The sequence below is a fragment of the Rhinolophus ferrumequinum genome, chromosome 22 (genome assembly GCF_004115265.2).
Source record: "Rhinolophus ferrumequinum isolate MPI-CBG mRhiFer1 chromosome 22, mRhiFer1_v1.p, whole genome shotgun sequence".
Lineage (NCBI taxonomy): Eukaryota > Metazoa > Chordata > Mammalia > Chiroptera > Rhinolophidae > Rhinolophus > Rhinolophus ferrumequinum.
In genome coordinates, this window is record NC_046305.1 from 52,233,559 (window position 1) to 52,253,808 (window position 20,250).

General features: G+C 51.9%; 1 protein-coding gene across 1 annotated transcript; it reads left to right on the top strand.

Moving 5' to 3' along the window:
* The first annotated feature begins 2,148 nt into the window (after nucleotides 1-2,148).
* On the top strand, nucleotides 2,149-3,803 carry IVL (involucrin). The gene is made up of 2 exons (XM_033091939.1): nucleotides 2,149-2,182; nucleotides 2,800-3,803. Exon 2 carries the CDS (start codon nucleotides 2,823-2,825, stop codon nucleotides 3,801-3,803), a length of 981 nt encoding a protein of 326 aa, XP_032947830.1. The 5' UTR covers nucleotides 2,149-2,182; nucleotides 2,800-2,822.
* Nucleotides 3,804-20,250: the final 16,447 nt, after the last annotated feature.

Sequence of the window (20,250 nt, forward strand, 5' to 3'; positions counted from 1 at the left end):
GGGGGGGGGCGGACAGTTACCCGCACTCATCATGAGGACCCCAGGCCTAGGAGGTCGGTCACTCACACAGACAGTGAGTCTCCCCCATATACATGCATGTCTGGCCCCCAAATGCAGCAACCTGAGGGCAGAGCATAAGGCTTCTGGGCCCCTAAAATACTGGGGGCCCTCCAACCTCTGCCCTGCACACACATCCACTCCGCTCCCCGCTCCTCCCTCCTTCCCGCTGGCTAAAGGCTCTCACACTCCATCTTCCCCCCAAAGCTCTCATTATGCTGTGAATCAGAGGGCAGGAGGCAGATCTGGCAGATACGGCCCCTGGAACCCCATTTAGACCAGTGTGACTTCCTCCAGCAGGGTCTCCTGCCCTGGGACTGACGGTCACGGGCTGGGGAGAGGCAGATTCCTGCCGGCTGAGGTCAGCAGCCGAGCTCAAGTGTGCTCACGTGAGCATGCTGGGTGAGGTCTCCACGGGTGGGACGGAGGAGAGGGCTTTCCCTGCCCCGGAAAACAGCACAGTCCCTGCACTGTGGCGGGGGGCAGAGTGAGGTCCTGGGGGGAACAGAGGGCAAGAGGACAGGGTAGTCTTCCAGAGGAAGGGGTGCCTCCATCTGTCTTTCCAGACTGAACCCCAGGAGCATGGCAAGGTCAGCGTGGGGCGGGGAGGAACATGCCTTTCGGGAAATCCATGAGGAACCAAGACACTTCTCAACGTTCGCCCCAGAGGTGAGGGTTTGTCTTCATGCCGTTCTAATAGTTCTTTTTTGATTAGGTTGCAAAGAAGAGAGTTTAGATAAATAATGTCCGTAAAATAAGCTATACAGCAATCATTAAAAAGAAAAAAGCACGTCACAATTCAATTTTGTGTACACACACACACACACACACACACACACGTGCCACAGTAGTTATCTCCAGGTGGTAGGACTCACGGCTCATTCATTGCTTCACCTGATGTTTACAGAGCGCTGCTTCTACCTCTGTGGTGGTTATGACGGGTTCTGGGAACGTGGTGGAAAACACACCAGGCAAACCCCTGCCTCATAGAGTTTGTTTCCAGCGGGAGAGAAATCAACAAGTGACCCAACGCAAATAAAGGGGCCCTCGGTTGTCACTGGTGAAATGAAGCGAGTCAGCGGACGACCCTGCCGAGGGGGTGATCAGGGAAGGCGCTCAATCCTGGGATTGAGGACCCTCCGTGAGCCGCTCTGAAACGGGGCAGGAGTTTGGATTTTATTCCCAGGGCCCTGGGTCACCATGGGCCTCAGGGAGGGACAAGCTGTAACGCCCACTCGGAAAGATTGCGCAACCTCTTGTTAGAGAACGGTTAGGGAAAAGCAGTGGATGGTTTGGTTTTACCTTTAGGCCTTCAGGTATTTCCAAAAAAAAAAAAAAAAAATTACAGAAAGTGATTGCTTGGTCAGCCTAACGAACACTCCTTGTTTGATATGTTGGATGTTTAATGCCCGTTTCCTTACCGAGAGCCGTCCCTACTTTAGAGTTTCTGGGAGTTTTCACTTTCGTGAGCTTTTGTAACCGCAGCCTTGGGCCCACAGCAGGGGACTCCCTCCTGCACCTAAAGTCCTTTCCGCCTGAGGACAGTTTATTTGCTCACAGGTGGCGTTACAGATACGTCCTGAGAGCGGGTGGGCTACGGGCGAGTGGCACCCGTAGGAACCCCATCCCTTCGTAAGAAGCCATTCTTCCCACCTTTCTACTCTGGCTTGGACATCACAGGACAGACACAGAACTTTCCATTTCGTGCCCTTGGAAATGAATCTCTCAGCCTAATAATGGAGATAAGCCCATTTTATAGGTGGAGAAACTGAGATTCGGAGATGCTTGGCTGAGGTCACAAAACAATAGGAAAAGGGGCCCCGGTTCCCAAGCTGCAGCCCAGCTCCCACGAGTAAGACAGAAATGGCTGAGGCCCCAGAGCCTCTGGCCAGGTAGGAGGGGTATGTCTCTGTGAAAAGGGGCCCTGAGGGGTTTTCTGCTGCAGGCGTCTGTGATGAGTCAGGGAGGGGCTGGGGGAAGTTGGCCCACTTGGGTGGTGAAACCAGTCCATCTCCTTCGACCTGGGAAGGTGGCCAGGCTGGGGAGCGGTATAAAGGGTGACCTCGGCCCTGCTCGGCTCAGCATTCCACTAGAAGCCTTTCCAGCCATCCTTCTTCTGAGCCTGGTGAGTGGAAGCTGGCAGAGGCGGGGGAGGACCGGGGCCTCCAGCAGACCAGACTGGGGTGGCCTCCCGGGGTGGTCGTGGGCTGGGTTCAGCTGGGGTCCCTGTTCTAGGAGGGTCACTGTGCCACAGTATGGAAATACAGAGCAGGCAGCAAGACCTCCCCTCCCATCTCTTCTCAGGACCATATTTTAGAGTGTGTGTGTGTGTGTGTGTGTGTGTGTGTGTGTGTGTGTGTGTGTGAGAGAGAGAGAGAGAAAGAAAGAGAGAGAGAGAGAGAGAGACAGAGAGAGACAGAGAGAGACAGAGAGAGACAGAGAGAGAGAGAATCCCAGAACTCTGCTCTCCTCCTTGGTCAGCGGAAGTCAGGAGTGAGGGCAGAGACAGGGAAGAAACCAAACAGGAGGCGTAGACCTATTGCAGGGAAGGAGGCCCCCAGGAGGGCCTCCCCGCCTCCCCAATCCTACACTCACTCTCTGCTCCTTCTGGGGAACGATAGCTGGAGTTGGGTGGGAGTGCCCCACCCCAGGGGAAAAGGGGGTGCCGAGAAACTGGCAGATTCGTGGGGACTCAGCTATTTCCTCTCTTCAGCCACCCCTCTGACCCCTCCTGTTTTTCAGGTTGACCTAAAGCAGCTTCCAAGATGTCCCAACAACACACTCTGCCAGTCACCCTGCCCCCTGCCCTCAGTCAGGAGCCCCTCAAGCCTGTTTCTCCTCCTGCTGATACCCACCAGGAGGAGCACGTGAAGCAGACAACTCCACTGCCGGTCCCATGCCAGAAGGTGCCCTCCGGAATCCCAGGGGAGGTCCCCTTGGTGCACGAGGAGAAATACACAACTCCTGTGAAGGGAGAGTCCAAGCAAGACTGTAAGCCACAGCAGCAGGAACTTTATCTGGAACAGCAGCAGCCACAAGAGTCACAGGAACAGGAAGTGCACCTGGAACAGCATCTGGAACAGCAGCAGCCACAAGAGTCACAGGAACAGGAAGTGTACCTGGAACAACATCTGGAACAGCAGAAGCCACAAGATTTACAGGAACAGGAAGTGCACCTGGAACAGCATCTGGAACAGCAGAAGCCACAAGAGTCACAGGAACAGAAAGTGCACCTGGAACAGCATCTGGAACAGCAGAAGCCACAAGAGTCACAGGAACAGGAAGTGCATCTGGAACAGCACCAGCTGCAAGAGTCACAGGAACAGGAAGTGCACCCGGAACAGCATCTGGAACAGCAGCAGCAGGAGCGACAGGAACAGGAACTGCAGCAGCAGCAACAGGATGAGCATGAGGACCATCAGGAAGCAGAAAGCTTGGAGAAGCAGCTGGAGGAGGAGAAAACACAAAGGGAGCTAAAGGGTCAGCTGGAAGAGAAGAAGAAGCTCTTGGACCAGCAGCTGGATGGAGAGCTGGCAAAGGGAGGTGAGCAACTGGAGAAGAAGGAAAAGCAGCTGCTAGAGCCCCTGGAGCAGCAGGAGGGGAAGCTGGATCCACCTACTTTTGTTCCAGCTCCTGGCCAGGTCCAAGAGACCCACCCAGTCCAGACACTGAAAGGAGAAGTCTTGCCCCCCACAGAGCAGCAGCAGCAGAAGCAGGAGGTGCAGTGGCCCCCCAAACATAAGTAACTACCCCAAGTGTCCCAGAGGCCCTCAGGCCATCCCACAGAGTGAAGAGAGAGCCAGTGGCCTCGCTTAGCTCAGGTGCCCAGCCTGGGCGGCCCACTTCATCTGTGAAGCTGCCTGACCTTGACCTTCTGCATGTCTTTGTGGTACAGCCAGGGGTGGGGTCAGTATTGCCCAGCACTTACTCCTGATGAGCCCAGTTCTAACCTCAAGTGGCCAGCGCCAGTGCCTGAGGACAGCTGCTGCAGTACCGCTGACTTCGTCCCCAGTATTACGGCTGACGCTGTGAGTGTACAATCGCAGAGAATATCCCCAGTATTACGGCTGACGCTGTGAGTGTACAATCACAGAGAATATCCCCAGTATTACGGCTGACGCTGTGAGTGTACAATCACAGAGAATATCCCCAGTATTACGGCTGACGCTGTGAGTGTACAATCACAGAGAATATCCCCAGTATTACGGCTGACGCTGTGAGTGTACAATCACAGAGAATATCCCCAGTATTACGGCTGACGCTGTGAGTGTACAATCACAGAGAATATCCCCAGTATTACGGCTGACGCTGTGAGTGTACAATCACAGAGAATATCCCCAGTATTACGGCTGACGCTGTGAGTGTACAATCGCAGAGAATATCCCCAGTATTACGGCTGACGCTGTGAGTGTACAATCGCAGAGAATATCCCCAGTATTACGGCTGACGCTGTGAGTGTACAATCGCAGAGAATATCCCCAGTATTACGGCTGACGCTGTGAGTGTACAATCGCAGAGAATATCCCCAGTATTACGGCTGACGCTGTGAGTGTACAATCACAGAGAATATCCCCAGTATTACGGCTGACGCTGTGAGTGTACAATCGCAGAGAATATCCCCAGTATTACGGCTGACGCTGTGAGTGTACAATCGCAGAGAATATCCCCAGTATTACGGCTGACGCTGTGAGTGTACAATCACAGAGAATATCCCCAGTATTACGGCTGACGCTGTGAGTGTACAATCGCAGAGAATATCCCCAGTATTACGGCTGACGCTGTGAGTGTACAATCACAGAGAATATCCCCAGTATTACGGCTGACGCTGTGAGTGTACAATCGCAGAGAATATCCCCAGTATTACGGCTGACGCTGTGAGTGTACAATCACAGAGAATATCCCCAGTATTACGGCTGACGCTGTGAGTGTACAATCGCAGAGAATATCCCCAGTATTACGGCTGACGCTGTGAGTGTACAATCACAGAGAATATCCCCAGTATTACGGCTGACGCTGTGAGTGTACAATCGCAGAGAATATCCCCAGTATTACGGCTGACGCTGTGAGTGTACAATCACAGAGAATATCCCCAGTATTACGGCTGACGCTGTGAGTGTACAATCACAGAGAATATCCCCAGTATTACGGCTGACGCTGTGAGTGTACAATCACAGAGAATATCCCCAGTATTACGGCTGACGCTGTGAGTGTACAATCACAGAGAATAAACCCTCAAGTCCTGGGGTCTGTGTTCTGAGTCTTGGCACCTATCTTGCCACACGAAAACCTGTCTGTGTGTCAGTGGTTGCAACTGGCTCTCGGCTAACTCCCAAAGGGGGACAGACTAACTCCCAAAGGGGGACAGACATCTCCATCCCTCTTCGTCTGCTCCCAAAACCATCCAATACCGGTCACAGCTTCTAAAAACGAAGCAAAACCAACACCAAACACTTGCCAGTCATGAGGGGGGTGAGGCATTTCGGTTGGGGGAAGAGGATCTCTCCATCTCAGTCCAGCTCTGCTTTCCACACACGCCAAGCCCAATCCTAGCCCATGGCCAAGGGGACAGAGAGGGCGTGGGGGCTCCCTCTGGGTCTGGTCCCTTCCTGGGTTTTCTCTCTGTAGAATGTCCTCGTGGCTTTCAAGAGTCTCATGGACTGCCTACCTGGGTAAGGGGGGCTTTAGGGAAGCAGTAGAAGCAGAATTGGGCATGGTGGGGAGAGGAGAGACTCCTGGCACGGTCTCCGCTGGGGACGGTGACAGTGTCACTAAAGGAAGTAAAGGTTGGGCCAGCTGGAATCATGGAAGCCAAACGCTGGACAGGCTGGAGAAATACAGACCCAAGGTCACTGCAGCCGGCACCCTCCCTGACTGCCATCACTCACTTCAGGACGTGGGGCTCTCTCTGTCCCAGGGATCACCTGCCTTCCACTATGTAACCACATCATCTCAGGCGGGTTGTCTCCAGTTCCCCAAAGCTATTTTACCACAGGCACAAGCACCTGTCAGAGACATGGCTATTGAGACTTCCGGCCACCGAAGGTCCGAATGGCACCGAGCCTCCCTCCTGCCACCCACATCCAGCAACACTCCTATGTTCCCTCCTTAGGTGTTCTCTCTCCTGGATCAGGATACCACCTCCTGCCCATTCACCTAAGCCAGAGACACGCGTCTCATTCCTCGCTCCTCTTCTCTTCTTCCCTACCCCCACCAGTGATGGAGTCCCTGCTACCCCTGCCCACACCTCCCAAGCTTGGCCTGAGGTCATTTCTCACCCAAACTATTGCAATGGGCTTCAAGCCGGTTTCCCTCATCCTCTGTCAGTGCACCCCCAATCCACCCACCTCACGCAGGATGTCAGAAGCTCTCTGTTCTCCTTGTTGCTTTTTATTCACTTCCCTAATCGGCCCATTACAATAGGCTTGATTTCTTTCTTACGTGCCAGGCATTGCTCAAAGCATTTTGCATTCTCGAACATTGAATCCTGAAAATATGAAACACAGTCAAGTACTATTTAAGCACATGATAAGTACCAGGAATGCCTGGCTGATTTTAATTCACCAATCAGCTAAAGCAAACTGTCTGTCGAGAGGGAGGAAGCCTTCCCCAAAGGCTGCAATGACTGGCTCTTGGCTTAGGTGACTTGGGAATTTTCCTAGCAGGAAGGAATGAGAGTACAATTCCAGCAAGAAGACTCTGCACTGGGTGGCGCCCCGCTGTCCAGACTCGCCAGCAGGAGGAGCGTCCGGGACCGCGGGTCCAGCTCCCAGAGCGGCTATGGCCTCTTGCTGCCCTCTAGTGTCAGGATGCAGAAGTGCAGGACTGGGAGAGAGGCTCCACCCAAGGAATTTCCAAAACGCCAGGCTTGGGCGGTGTCCAGGCTCCAAGAAAATGGTGATGAATCGAACAGTTTGTGCCCTGGACGATTCAGGGAGCAGAGGCGTAAGCCAATGCCCAGATGACACTACCAACAATAGCCGTCGCCATTTATTGGGTATTGGCCATAGGTCAGTCACAGTGTTGACGGCTTTCCACGCCTGATCTCATCTGCCCAGCACAATGACGCTGTGATGTAAGTGCAATTTTCCTCCTCACCTTAGACACAAGGAGCCTGAGGTTAAGAGCGGACAAGTCATGTCCCCAAGGTCACTCAGCTAGTCATTCAAACCCAGATATGTCTGAATCTAGAAGTCATGTTCAAGCAGAAGCTTTGGGGACTCAGCAGAGGGGAATCTCACACGGGGTTAGTGGACTCTTCCAGCACCTTCCTGGAGGACACAGCATATGATCTGGGCTTTGAAGAATGAGTGCCAAGGGTGGCTCCCTAAAGGGTATGGAGCAGAGTCCCCATGGGACAACCTGAGTGAAGACATAGATAAGGAAACTCCGTGGGTGTGAGTGGAGCGAGTGACTCAGTGTGGCGGCAGTGTGGGAAGCAGAGAGATAACATGGAAATACCAGCTGGCCCTGATACCGTGTTCTGTGTTCTTCTCACTGGGTTCTCCTTGAAGTCCCCTGTTATACGCATGAGGCGGCTGAAAATGAAATACGTGTGATTTCCAACCCACATGGAAAGGCAGAACCCATCAGCCCCAGTGACTCTTCCTGAATGGCAGGGGTGGCCCAGAGCAGCCAGGACCTCGGAGAGACAGAGTGGGAGGCCTGGCTGAAGGCCAAATTCATAAGTGCAGTAGGGCTGGTCTGAGATGACACCTCTGCCGGGAGAAGGAGAGAAGATTCCCTTTGACAAGAGGCCGCTTGGTATGTGAGCCTCTCCTCACGACCTCAAGAGGGAGTGTATGGTCGAACAAGGTCAAAGCTGCTCAGACGGACAAAGAACTTACTTTTAGAATAGAGGCACTTTTCCAAAAAGCCGTGACGTACCATACAAGGCAAAGAGACGTACATTTGGCATTGGAAGTGTACCACTGCTGCCTTACTAAAGGCTGGTTTCTTCTTGGCTAAATTTAAAACAAAAATTGACAACAAAAATGTGCTTTCCGGTAGGATGGAGGGGTGAGGAGGGAAGACGTCTCTGAACCAGGTGGATGGGTAAAGTTATCTCCCATCAGGAAACCTCTAGGAGAAAAGGGAGGGGGCCCTTGACCTCATCTCGCTGAGGAGACAATACCGAGCAGAGCTTACCTCCTCCAGGAAGCCTTCACACGCCTCCTGGCTGGTTTATGTCCTACTCAACCTGCTACGACAGACTCCAGATAACTCTCCTGAAGCACTGACCATCTTTGGAACATTTTACATTAAAATTCATTCTGAGGACTTACAGGGTAAAAACTCTCTCTTATTTATCTCTGAATCCTCAGAGCCTGGAACACAGTAGGTGCTCACTAAATGTTGAGTGAATGTATGTTTAAGGTGTGCCTGCGTGAGGTCTCTACTTCCACGCCACCCCTTCCCTACAGTCCTGAGGTGATCTTACCATGCAAACAGCTACTCAACGCCGTTGTCATCCAAGACCACATCCCTGCATAGACCACGCCCCCGCACAGACCACACCCCTGTGTAGACCACGCCCAGGCACAGACCACGCCCCAGCATAGACCACACCCATGCATGGCTCAAGGGCTGTGAGGACAAACTCCCAAGCAGCCTTACCACAAAAGGAGGACCCCAGAGACGCAAAGCTGGGAATCGCATCATGAGGATGCCATTCTATATATACCCTTTCTTGAAGAGAAACAGACATATCCATAAACACAGAAGATCTTCACACACCTAAGTCTACAAGTATGCATGTGGGGGGTTAGGGTGTGTGTGTGTGTGTGTGTACGCACGCACCTCTTTTCGGACAGAGGGTGAAAAGCTTCACCCTACATGGCCATCTCCCTCAGCTCAGCCTCTCATCACCTTCTGGTCGGACCACTCATTCAGCAAATATTTATTGCTCCACATTCATTCGAGCTTGCTAATATGCAACCTTGGAAAGCTGATAGTTGGCATGACTTCAGGATTCCAGGCACAAAGTCGGATCTCTCTACCCTGAAGCAAACAAGACACCTACCTGCCTGTCTGGGTTCCACACACCCACTCGCGGGGATTATCCCAGCTGAAGGGTGTGCATGGAAAAGGAGCAGGCAGGCGGGCGGGCCCAGCCTCACCGCTGAGAGCAGAAGGAAGGTAGCCAGAAGCCAGAGGCTTGAGGCTCCCAGGACCCACACTTGGGATCCCCTCTTCCATGCTTTGTGAGGTCGCCTTGTCTCATGTCCACAAGTGGTTGGGGGCCCGATTCTTTCCTACCTTAAATGGTACTATATTTCAAACTGCTTATTTAATGCATTTCTCTATACGTTTGTTGAGAACCAAGGAGCAAGCCTGCATTTTAACATTGTAAGGATGCATTTCACATAGCTACACAGTGATAGATTTACAGATTTCCATTTATCTGTAGCTACAATGGGTTAGGCCGACTTTGGAACATTTTACGTTACATTTGTAACGCAATCTTTCTGAAAGCTGTATATAATCGGACAGTTCTGTGGCCTGGAGAGCTATCCCATCCAAGAAATACCTCAAAAAGCAATTAAATATTTTACTTCAGGTCAAAGAATGTCAAGGGAGGTTTCCATTAACACTCAGACCAAATTTTTTTTAAAATCACATCTCTCACCACCATTTCTGGATATAATTAGATGGATAGACTAGATGTCACACAGACAGAAATTGCGCCATGCAAAAAACAAACAAAACAACTCCCTTCCTTTCTCAAATTGCATACAAACTCTACCGACACCCAGACACTCAGTGTGTGTATGCCCTTGTTTCTCTTCCCCTCTTCCATGGCTCGGTTATTTAATAAGGAGACCAACTTAGCCTTCCTGTTCTCTTCCGGTAAGTTTAGTTTAGCTCATTTGCCCGTTTGCCCAATTCTGAACAACACAAAAAGACAAAAAGGAAGAAGATGGTTTGTAAGCACTTATCGTATCTTCCCTTTAATCTTCACAAAATCTAAATCTTCAAGAGCCTGTGTGGCCCTCCAGAATCCTACTGTGGGAACAGAAATCTCCAGCTCAGTTTGTCCCTCCTGGAGTCAAAGAATGTCCAAGCAGAGGTCACATCCTATGGACCCAGGTTTTCTGCAGGCAATGCCCTTCCCCCTGCAGTCACTGGAGCTGAGCAGAATGTCCTCTTGCCTGGGGAGTGGGATGTCTCATAAATACTTTTTTAAAGACTTCTGGGAAGAGGAAAGGTGTGTCTTATCTGCCTCTTACCCCTGCGCCAGCTCTGCACTCGCAGGTGTGTGCACATTGAGCCTCTGGCCTTCGGCTTAATTTACCTGATGCACTTAGAGGGAACTCGCTGGGGGGTTAGTTGTGTCCTCCAAGAGAATCAGGAGCGGAGCAGGGCCAGACGAGATGACAACTGTCCTCTCCCTGAGTGACTAGAGATAAGACCAAAGCTCCAGGGCTCCCATTGGGAGACCTTGGTCTCACCAAAGACAATCCTCAACTTCTCTGCCCCTGTCTCTAACTCACTTAGATCACAGGCTGCTCCTCAGAAATTCTTGTGTCTGGACTCAGGACCAGGGGAACCAATCACAAACATCGAGAGGGAAAAGCTTGCTGAGGAATGGGAAGCTCGTCTAGCTCCTTCCACTATTTTATGTTTAACTCCTTCCCCTGACTCATCCAGAAAGGGACAGATGGGTATCGCGGATTCCTGTCAGAAAGACCCTGTGAGCAAAGACTCAGCAATGACAAGCAGTAGGTTATGTACCAGGAACCACGAGCAAGTCCCTGTTGAGGGGGCAGCAACACAAACCAGGGAGGTGAGACGGAGCCAGGGGGGGTGGGGCCACCATATCCGAATTTAGATTCTTTTCTGTAGGGAGCAGGAATGAGGGCCCTTCAAGGAATTCTATGTAGGAGAATGGCATGGGCTCATTTACATTTAAAGTATGTCTATGTAAAAATTGTTTATTTGGACATAATTTCAGACCTACAGAAAAGCGTCAAGAACAGCGCAAAGAATTCCTGGATACATTTTCATGCATATTCATCCAGATGCCTCTCTCTCTCTCTCTCTCTCTCTCTCTGTCTCTCTCTCTCTGTTTTAACATATACAGATACACAGACATACAGAGGGTGCCAAAAAATGTATACACATTTTAAGAAAGGAAAACTGTATTAAAATTGTAATCCTCAATATATACCAACAACAAAAGATGACTACACGTCACGTTTGACGTCTGCAATGACAAGAGGTGCTCAAAGTGGTTCCCATCAGCGTCCAGACACTTCTGATGATGGCGAACTACTGCCTGAGCAATGTTGACCAAAGTGTCCACTTGTATACATTTTTTTGGCACCCCCAGTATATGTATGTTCAGGAAAAAAGAAAACATAGACAAATAGATACAACGATATAAATATATGCACATGTATGTATATATATGTGTGTGTGTATATATATATATATATATTTAAAACTGGAGTATATCTATATATACAGATTGTATGTATATTTGTAGGTATGTTTATGTACATTTGTATGGACATATATAAACATATTTCTATATATTTGTATCTATATGTGTATATATACATATCTATTTATATGTCCTGCCATCAAGGTGGCAGCTGATGAAGGCCAGACCAGGCCGGGTCTTCCTAAAGTGCCATCCTTCATGTGTGGTGTGCGTCACACAGCTCGGGGAGCGATCGGTGGGACTTGGTACATTGGGGCAGGCAGTTCGAGGTGGTGCCGGGTTTCTCGTGGGATCTGCTGGCTCTGTCGGTGGCAGGTGGTAGTGCTGTTCACTGAAATGGGGCGTGAGCTGCGGGAGGGACGGGCCGTTCGGTGCTGGGCACGTTGAGACCAACGTGCCTGTGAGACATCCGGATGGAGATACTGAGGGGGCAGCTGCCTGCCCCAGGGGGCTGAAGCACCAGGGAAAGGCCTGGCTGGAAAGACGGGTTTGCAAGCCGTCCGTGTGAAGGTGGTCGTGGGGAGCCCAGGGGTGAGATCACCGACGGAGACCAGGAGCCTGGAGGCAGATCACTGTGGATCCTCGACCTTTTAGGGACCTCATCCCGCATCTTGGGGCCATGCAGGACAGAGTTAAGCCTTAGTCCCCTGGGGTGGCAAGTATCCCAGGACATCCCTTTCATGACGGTGACACCACTGGTTCTGCCATGGAAAAGCCAGGTGGCTGAGGAGCCAGCTGTGGGGGCCTGGAGGGTGACTTCCTGCTCACAGCTGGGGCTTCCTAAGAGTCGGGAAGGGGACAGACAGCAGGCATTAATCCTCTCTGATCTGAGAGGCTGGCTAAGGGCAAGAGAGAATGGGTTCTGTCTCAGTGAGGTCACAGTGCAGGCCACAGCACGTCTCCCCAGGAGAGGGGCAGGCCAGAGCCTTGCCCAGGGTCCCGGAGAGTCTGGGAGAAGAAGGGGTGGGTGTGGGTGCCACCACCCCGGTCCTGCCATCACTGCAAAGGCATGGCTTTGCGTGTGTGTGTGTGTGTGTGTGTGTGTGTGTGTGTGTGGTGGGGCGGGGTAGGGGGCACCGGAGGGAGGAGAGGAGACTTTCCTGCTGAGCTTTTAACATCAGCCAAATTCCTGTTTCATCTGGTTTTGTTTGTTTGTCTGGATTGGGTTTAGTTTTGGGTCAGGTATCCAGAGTTCAAGTTCTCCCTCTAACATTTTATAAAGTGTGACCTCACGGAAGTCACTTCCTTTTTCCACCTCACCTTTTCCATATTTGCTAGTGAAGGCCGGACACAACACGTTAATGGCACCCAGGTTTGGGGATTCCACTGAAATGAAAATCTTAAAAGAAAAAAGAAAAAAAAAACCAAGGCAATCAGTAAAGAGGGCCAACTTTTTATTTTGACAAGTAAGGGCAAAGACCTTTTATGATTACTATCCCTTTCAGTAACGAAAGCTCATTTTAAAACCAACAGCTCTGGAAAGAGCGTCGTCTCAACAAACAAACAAAAGCGTAAGACCTTCCAGAGAAATAAAAGTCAGCAACCTTATACCAACCAAATATGGTACCATTCCCCTCTCTCACGGGCTTGTTGAGAATGTCACTGACTGTTGACAGTCTTTGGACCGGGAACTGGGAATGTTTTTTCTGAGTACCTGGCTCCTTCCAGCTCTGGCACCTGTTAGTCTAGATGCTTGCTGTGCCCTGACGAAGTTCTGCGACTGAGAAGGAGGGCTGGCCCTCGGGGACCCGGAGTTTGGCTGCTGCGCTCCTTTCCCAGAGCTCAGCACACGCTTGGCCCCCACAGAAGAGATCTCCCTCCTTCCATCTCCTGATCAGTCCCCACGCTACTGCTGCCCCCTGCCCAGTGCAGCTCCCTGGGCATCCTGCTGGTCCAGGCACACGTGTGCAAACACAATACGCCTTTCTTTTCCCTCCTCCCGGCCCTCAGCCCTGAATCCTCATCCCTCATCCTTGTGACTTAGAATCATGGGGCGCCTTTGACTGCTCCCTTCATCCGCTCAATCCTCCAGGCCTGTGAATTCTTCGTTCAAGATCGTTTGTTTCAATGTACTACACGGCTTTCCTACAAGTGGGTATTCGGTTACATCGGGAGGGTTTTGTCATGGGACTTTTCTATTTCTATTTTATTTTTTAATTTATTTTTAATTATAGGTGACACACAATATTATATTAGTTTCAGGTGTACAACATAGCAATTCAACATTTATATACCTTACGATCTGCTCACCACCCTAACTCTACAACCGTTTGTCACCGTCCATAGTTATTACGATATTACTGGCTGTATTCCCTGTGGGATACATTACATCCCCGTGACTGACTTATTTTACAGCTGGAAGTCTGTACGTCTTAATCTACCCCTTTCCCTTTTTTATCCATCTCCTCACCCCTTTTCCCTCTGGCAACCACCAATTTGTTCTCTGAATCTTTGAATCTGTTTCTGTTTTATTTGTTCGTCCATTTTGTTTTTCAGATTCCGCATATAAGTGAGATCATAGGGTATTTGTCTTTCTCTGTCTGACTTATTTCACTGAGCATAATACCCTCTAGGTCCATCCAGGTTGTTGCAAATGGTAAGGTTTCATTCACTTTATGGCCGAGTAATATCCCACTGTATATATGTCCCACCTCTTCTTTATCCAATCGTCTATTGGTGGGCACTCCAGTTGCTTCCATATCTTGGCTGCTGTGACTAATGCTGCAAAGAAGCAAGATCATTCTTAAACATACCCATCCCTTTCCACGTCTATTGCTGCTACCTTAGGCCAGGGCTTTATCATTTCTTCTCTCCCAGCTGATCACCCTGCCTCCCCCTTCCCCCTCCCTGTGCGAGGTGCTGCCAAACTAGTCTCCAAACACACTCTTTCAGTCATGTCCCTCCTTTGGCTCCCCCTTCCCTCTAGAAAAATCATAACGTGTTTACACCTGGAAAGGGCCTTAGGGATTATCATGTTTTACAAAGGAGAAAATCTGAGCCCCCAGGGAGGAGAAGCCAGTGGTCCAAAAGCACACAGATAATCGTTGTCAGAGCCAGGAGCATACCCAGGCCTTCCAAATATAAGCCAAAGCCTTTCTGCCTCCCTATGTGAGTCCATCACATTGTTAAAAATAGACAGTGTACCACGAAGGGTTCCCTGGGCACGGATTAGGGCCAAAGCCCCGTCTCCTTGTACACTTCAGTTCCAGCTCCAGAACCATCCTGGCTCCTGAGCCTGCTTCCACAGACCTCTGCCTCTTACCACCGATCATCCGATGGCCAGGTTGGCCTTTTTTTCCCCTCAAAACACACACAGTGTTTCCCCACTTCCAGTGTTTTCTCAGCCCACATTCCCTGGCCCGGAACGTCCTCATCCATTTCATTTATTGAGCTCTGACTCTGAGCCCGAAGTGTGCTCCAGCCCCAGTCTCAGCGCTGCTCCTGTCCTCTCTGATGCTTAGCTGTCAACACCAGCCCAGCCCAGGGGTGAGCACTCCTGGGAGCGCCTGTGTCACCCTGTCCCGTGCCCCCTCCTCAGGTCCTGAGTCACCGTGTCTGCCTCCCAGCTCCACTTCCTCTGCCGCGTCACAGGGGCCTGGCTTTATCTCCTTCAGAAGGTCACACGCTCCTTGAGCTCTGGGCCTGTGTGTCACTCAGCTCCCCTGTCCCCAGCGTACCCGCCGTGGTGTCTGCTTCCTGTACACTGGGTGACTGCCTAGCTCCCTGCCAAGCTCAGCCCGTGCGCTTCTACCTGGCTCAGTCCTGCTCCTTCGCAGGCCAGATGGGCCAACAGGTGCCTAGAACTAGAAACCAAGCGAGCAGGTGGGTGTTTGCAAGCCGGAGGCATGCTGGGGGGTACGGCCCCCTCCCACCTCCTTCCGGCAATGCACACACCTCGTCCCCACTGTCACGTTCATATTCGTGCCAGTGAAATGAGGATGAGATGAACACCAACAAAAACCTGAAGAGGAAAAAAATGTCCTCGGGAGCCAAAGGAACCTTGGGCACAGGAACCATGCAAAGGAAGTGGGGACCATACACCTGGCAGATAGGGACCCATGGGAGGTGGGTGGGTGGTATGTGCATATGTTTTGGAAGTTGGTAGAAAATACCACCTTCCATCCCAGCAGCTTTACTGAGACCTGGCCTTATGGTCCCATAAACACTTGGGGCTCTGTGTGCATATGTGAATGTGAGTGTGTGTGTACGTGTGTGTGTGTGCGTGTGCGTGTGTGTGTGTGTGCGTGTGTGTGTGTGCGTGTGTGTGTGTGCGTGTGTGTACAAGAGAGACAGAGGGTTGGAGAAAGAGAAAGAGACAGGGCAATGCGAATGAAAGCCAGTGAATGATATCACCCAAATGCCCAGGGTGAGCGTTTGGTCTTTTTGGCGGCTTCTAGATTACCCATTTCTTTTCTGTCCTCTGGTGGTAGAAGCAGTGTGTCCCTCAGGCAGCGGACTCAAGAACCACAAAAAGCCTGCTCTGGGGGTCTGAGGCTCGTGCGAGAAAAGATGGCAGATTTCACACCCAAACCTCGGGAGTTAGCTCATGTCCCATACTGTCTCGAGCCAGGCCATACAGGCCACACGCCAGGGTCGTGCGGGTTTGATGTTTTTCAGTTAACCCACGTCAAAGAATTGAAAAATAGCTGTAAGCATTGGACGTAGGAGGATAAGAGGACGTGACCACTTTTCTCCCCCGTCCCACTCGCCGGCCCAGCTCGCGGAGGCAGGTTTGCCACACTGGAGCCACTCTGCCCTGTTGCTTTGAGAACAGTGACGGTCTGTCTGTCGTGCTCACTGTCCCTAACTCCTTCTGAGGAATCACTGGTCCTCACAGCATAACTACCCCCACACAGCCTTTCTTCTCGGCCATCAGAAACCCCTTTCCGCAGCCCTCTGGGGTGCCTTCTGTGAGAGGGATACCAGGTCCGAGGGAGTCTCCTCCTGGGAGACCTCCACGCCTCTGGCTCTCCTTCAGTTACTTGCCCACGTCCAGCCTGTGATCCTGGCAAGTCAGGACCATGGTTTAAGTATGAGACCACTGACTTCCAAGCCCGTGTCTCCTAGTGTTTGCAGCATGCCATCCAAGGTCATGGGAAACTGTAAGGCTTTCAGTAGCGCAATGGCAAAATTCCATGTCTGAAATTTTAAACGTGCCATCCTCAGCACCAGCTTGCCTATTTCATTTCTGTCAGCCAACATCTCAGGCAAGGTCTCGTGACACTGGATGGCAAGTGGCTCTACTTGCCTTCAAATTTAGCAGCTACATCCCTATTGCATATTTCTAAGAGTGCGTCTCGCCCGAGTATCAGAGCCCAGCTCCATGGGTCCCCCAACAGTGGCTGAGTACTTACGCTATGCGCCAAACACTATTCACATACTTCACACGTGCTGTCCATTTTCACCTTACTACTGACACGCTGTCGGTGTCCCCTTTAGGAGATGAGGCAACCGAGGGTCAAAGGCACCCAGTGCCCAAGGCCACCCAGCTGGGGAAGGCCAGAGAGCCCCGCCCCCGAACGCCACTTGCGGATATTTTTAGAGCCACGTTTCGTCTTTTGTCAGTTATGGAGAGCATCTAAGCGGGGACCGTCCCTCTTTGTCCTGGAATCTCTGAGAGGAATGGAGGGACCGAATCAGGACTGGGGATAGCAGCACTCAGGACCCAGGACCCAGCCCAGGTGACTCCCTCAGGCTTCATAGTTACTCCACTCCCTCCACTTATGCTAATTATTTCTCCAGAAACAGCTGGAGTCCAGGTGACCTATACATATGTAAAGAGAGAAATAAGTGCTGTCTACCGTAACCACCCAGCTTCTTTTAATGGCACCTAATGGTTTTCTCTAGAGCCGGCAGGACAGAGGGTTGCAGACGCCATTTATTGCTTAAATACCGTGTTTCCCCGAAAATAAGACGCAGCCGGACCACCAGCTCCAATGCGTCTTTTGGAGCAAAAATTAATATAAGACCTGGTATTATTATATGATATTATATTATATTATACCCAGTCTTATATTATAGTAAAATAAGACTGGGTCTTATATTATTTTTTATAAGAGCTGATGGTCCGGCTAGGTCTTATTTTCCGGGAAATGGTAATAATAGGCAGAAAAACCAAAGCTCCTTCCCAGCAGAACAGGCTGCGTGGCTCTGGGCCTCGGTTAATCCAGGTCATAGCTGCTGAGTTGAACGGGCTTCGCAGAGAGCCCTTCGCCGCCTGGGTGGTTAGGTTTCCCTTCCAGCCATGCCCGATGGTACCCACCCAGCCCACTCACTGCTGTCTGCCACCCAGGACATCCCAGGACACTGCCCTCACACCCCCCACACCCAGCACTGCCCTGAATGCTCACTTGGGACCATCCCAGATGCCAAGGTCCTAAGTCAAAAGTCACGAGTGGGTTTGGAAATCCAAAGCAGTCAGACCTCGTAAAGTGACGGGAGGAGGGGCCAGGGCCGGGCCCGCCATGCCAACAGGGTGGCAGCCAGCCCTGGGGGGGTGACTAAAACCTAAAATTTGAGGAAGGACAGGTGGATACTACTGTGACTAGGGCCTAATTAGGACACCCCAACCCTCGGCCAGCTCACGGCCTCGGGCGACAATGAGGATATAAAAGGTGGGCAGTCTTGGCGCATCCCAACCCCCTGGGCCGCTCCTTGCTTCAGTCTTCAGTCGCCGGTGAACTCGGGTAAGTGTGACAAAGTAGCATCTCTCCTCGCAGCCTTGCCCCACATGGCTGGGAGCTGAGGCTGGAGCTCCAGGTGGTTTGGGCAGCTCTCTCTTCCGTATCATTTGGGACCAAGGTATCTTAGTCTGCAAGTCCAAGCAGGGTGTGGGGAGGTGGGCTGAGATGGGGGTGGGTCTGCTAAGAGGCCAGTGTCCTGAGGCTCCAGCCGGCCTGCTGTGGGTGTTGAGTGTTGCCAGGTGCTGGGAAGGACACTGTGGAAGGAGAGGGTGGCACCAGCTATGGAGCAGAGAAGGCTGCAGCGCTGCCCTTTAAGGGAAAGACAGAGAGGACAGCAGGCTGCCTCAGGGAGCGGGAAGCAGCAGAGACAAGATGAAGTGACACGGTGGCGAGGGCCTGCTCTGGGAGTCAGGGACCACTGCTTCCACCGACCTGCACCAAGTGGCTGGAGAACAGGCACTTCCCTCTCTGCGCTGTGCTGTTCTCAACTGTCATTAAGAATTGAACCAAGAGGTCCATTTCATCTCCAGATCCCTCTTTTCTCTAGAGAGCGGCTAAGATGCTTTTTGGCATCCTTTTACAGTTTTCAGAAATGTATTTAGTACATTGAAACAGTGCCCGTGGCGTGCTAGGCACTCTGTGTGTGTACACACACTCACACGCGTACATTCGGTACGCAGACATATTTGGAGGTCTGGTCTTTGACATGCTCATTGAATGCTTACAACAACCCTCAGGGAAGTGAGGGCAGAAAGTCGAGTACGTCGCCCAGAATTCAGCGGCTGGCTCATGGTTTGGCCACAACTCAGTCCAGGTGCTCCTGTTCCAGATTCCACGGGCTTTGTCTCCATGGTGTAGGACTTTGGTTCTCTTTCTCCCTGTCTTTCCTTCTTACCCTCTGCCCCGTCCCTCTCGCTTGTGTTTTTCTTTTCTTCCACCCTCTCTCTCTGTTCTCCTTCTCCCCTCCCTCCCTCCCTGTGTCAGCTAATTGGCAAGACAGGCCTGCGGAAACAAGGAGTGATTCTGCCGTAGTCCGTGTCTCGGGTTACTTACTAACTCTGTGGGGAAGAAGGAACCTCAAACCCAGTGGCCAAGAGCAAAGTCCATCTCTCTTTGACTATGTGAGGCAAACATGCCTTCCTTTCTTCCTTTTCTATTTCTTTGTCCCGGGAAGAGTTAAAATGGCTTACAAACATTTAGCTACAGTTTATACTCACGCACACACATTCACACCCGCACCCACGCACACGTGGACACCCACGTGAAATTAGCAAAGTGATCAGGGGGCAAGGTGAAAACAGAGCGGGACGTGAACGTGGCCAAGGTTCGCCTGGTCCCAGAGTCTCCCCATGACTTCGGGGCTCCTCACTTCTGTGTCTTTCTGCTTCCAGTTGCACATCCCGCTCAGAATGTCTCAGCAGAAGATGAAACAGTGCTGCCCCCCACCCAAGCAGTGCTGCCCCCCACCCCAGCCATGCTGCCCCCCACCCAAGCAGTGCTGCCCCCCACCTCAGCAATGCTGCCCCCCACCTCAGCAGTGCTGCCCTCCACCCCAGCAGTGCTGCCCCCCACCTCAGCAGTGCTGCCCCCCACCCCAGCCGTGCTGCCCCCCACCCCAGCAGTGCTGCCCCCCACCTCAGCAGTGCTGCCCCCCACCCCAGCAGTGCTGCCCCCCACCTCAGCAGTGCTGCCCCCCACCCCAGCCGTGCTGCCCCCCACCCCAGCCGTGCTGCCCCCCACCCCAGCAGACCAAGCAGGTTTGCCAGCTTCCAGCTGCATGCAAGAAGTCCAAGTAGAAAGAAGCCTGGACACGTGACCAGAGGCCAAGCCCCCAGGGAAAACAGAGCAGGAAGCCCACCCCTCCCTCAGACGGACAGCTGTCAGCGGCACTCACCGCTCATCCGGCTTCTGGATGCAGACACACTCCTTGGGACAAGGCAGCCCCAGGACGGCGGTTTCCATCATCTCTCCCTGTCACTAATTAGCAGCTGCAGTTTCCACCTCAGACAAGGATCTGCTTCTAAACTGTCTCATCATCTTGCCGACATGTACCTACATCGCCTGTCG